Genomic DNA, 2,315 nt, shown 5'->3' with positions numbered 1-2,315 from the left:
TACACACTGGCCGTGTCATCTACTGATCACTTATATCCCACACACTGGCTGTGTCGTTTACTGATCACTTATTACCCACACACTGGCTGTGCCGTCTACTGATAACTTATTACCGACACACTGGCTGTGTCATCTACTGATCACGTTCTACCCGTTTGTTCCGTTACAGATTTGCGGTCAATAGACATGGCGTGTGATTTGCTTTCAGACTTGAAAGGTAAGCGACTGCGCTATGTGCTGTCAGTTGCGTGTTCTCTGTCAATGACGCATGCGGAGATGTTTGTTTCAAGGCCTGTGCATGCTTGCCCATGGTGTGTGTACTTGTTGGCGTCCTGCAGTAAATCGGCACACATTTGCCACTCAATTCTGCTCACAAGCATCACTGCACGTACAGGGATATCGCACACCTCTACCGTAACCGGTAGAGGGATAGAGCCATGCGCACCTATCCGTATCACCAAGCCATATACTGTTGTGTTTAGGGGTTTCCCTTGATACTGAGCTTTCATCTAGAGATCATGCTACTTCTCCTATTGCAACCAGGTCATGTCGGCATATATATCGGATGCAAAGACGTGTGTGTGCAGACAGTGTGGGGCACTCATACTCTATCCGAACAAGCAGTCCTTAGTGGTTTCTCAGTAGATTGTACGCAGTCTTTAGCGGAGACCTGCGAGTACCACCAGTCCTCAGTTGTGGATAACGTATACGCGCTCGCTGATGCATGTAGAGCTCCCATGATACACAATATGCCACAGCACCACCACACATCGCAATAGGATACATATCATACACACTTCAACACACGCGCGCAAACTGTATGGCCATAGCTACAACCACATTTTGTATCCGCATCAACAAACGCACGCAACCTCTATAGCCATAGCTACAACCACGTTTCATACACGCTGCAACACATGTAAGCAACCTCCATAGCCATAGCCACAGTCTAATGCTCCTATGCGCTTTCGGGGTCCATGCACCCGTTGTCAGAGATTCTGTACATAAATACGACTGAAGCAGAACGCATGGGCATCTATGCAGTGCCAGCTGCCGCCGAGACCGCCAAACTCGCCGCATTCGCAAGGTATGCTAAACCCTAAAACCCTATACGACATGCTAAACCCTAAAACCCTATACGACATGCTAAACCCTAAAACCCTATACGACATACTAAACCCTAACATGATAAACCCTTAGACCCCTAAACATTCTGGTACCGAACTTTGTACACACAAGTAGTATAGCGTGTGCAAGTGTTCAGGGGCAACTAAAATAAGCAATAGAGCCGTGCGTGTGTGTGGTTGTGTCTTGTACAACCCATTGGGGCACCTGTTATATGTGCATTGGATTGGGTGGGTACGGTTTCTGCTGGCGCTAGTATGTGTTCTGGCGTATTGTCGATAACTGTACATGTAATAGCTCACCACTCTGAGATGTATGACAGCAGGTGTGTTGAACTGCTTACAGAGATGCTCTAACGTCTAACCCTGCACGCATGAAATCGGCTACGCGCGGCTGTCTGTTTTGCGTAAGTTGCGCTGTGTGTGCTACATAAGAAAGGTATGACTGTGTCTCAGAATGCAGTATATAGGCTTATGTAGGGTATCTGTTCTTCAGAAGACGCAGTATGGCTGTGTGTCTCGTAAGTCGCAGTTCTTTTAATCGATAACTAATGCCGTGCACTTGCCGGGTTGCTATGGTGACATAGGCTGTGTCCGTACTTCCGAGGCACCAATCATTTCGACGATATTCTGTGGTATGAGAACATCAACCGAGGGATATTGGATAGAGTGCTGGAGGACTTCTCAGCGGTGCTGAGTGTCTGTCAGTTACCAGCGTAGCCAGCAAAGGCGGGCGTATGAATTAAAAAACAAAAAAAAGTAACTGGTATGAGAAGATGGGGGTCTCTTTAAGCGAACGCAATACGCAGCCACAGGTTACAAGCCTAGTCAGTTAGCGCATCCGGTGGGTGTGTAAGTGGCGAAGGGTGCCACCACATGAACATCGAGACGAAGTATAAATACAATGGCGGATATACGAAAGGAGCGGTGGAACACTGGGACACGGGGTTGAATTAAAACCCTACATCTGAATACGTAGAGCTTTTGATAGTAACGGCATTACCTAGATAGAACTGTTTTGTGTATACACGACGAGCAAATAAAGGCTTACACTATTGCAAGATTGACATATACATGTAAATATATATATACAAAAATACCTATACATAAATAATAAATATACATATATACGCACACACACAAACACACACACACACACACACACACACACACACACACACACACACACAC

The 2,315-nt window shown here is 46.3% G+C and overlaps 1 protein-coding gene across 1 annotated transcript in view; it reads left to right on the top strand.

Moving 5' to 3' along the window:
* SARC_09917 (hypothetical protein) overlaps nucleotides 1-2,183 on the top strand; it is a gene marked incomplete at its 5' end in the record, with an annotated part of 16,022 nt that extends 13,839 nt beyond the window's left edge. The window contains 3 exons of the mRNA XM_014296051.1: nucleotides 170-217; nucleotides 994-1,087; nucleotides 1,712-2,183. Of these exons, the coding sequence (XP_014151526.1) occupies nucleotides 170-217; nucleotides 994-1,087; nucleotides 1,712-1,844 (275 nt within the window). The 3' untranslated portion in view covers nucleotides 1,845-2,183. The remainder of the gene's footprint in view (nucleotides 1-169; nucleotides 218-993; nucleotides 1,088-1,711) is intronic.
* Between the last annotated feature and the right edge of the window lie 132 nt (nucleotides 2,184-2,315).

The sequence above is a fragment of the Sphaeroforma arctica genome, assembly GCF_001186125.1.
Source record: "Sphaeroforma arctica JP610 unplaced genomic scaffold supercont1.1081, whole genome shotgun sequence".
NCBI lineage: Eukaryota > Ichthyosporea > Ichthyophonida > Sphaeroforma > Sphaeroforma arctica.
Note: the sequence above shows the minus strand (reverse complement) of the source record. Positions and strands in the feature narration are given on the sequence as shown.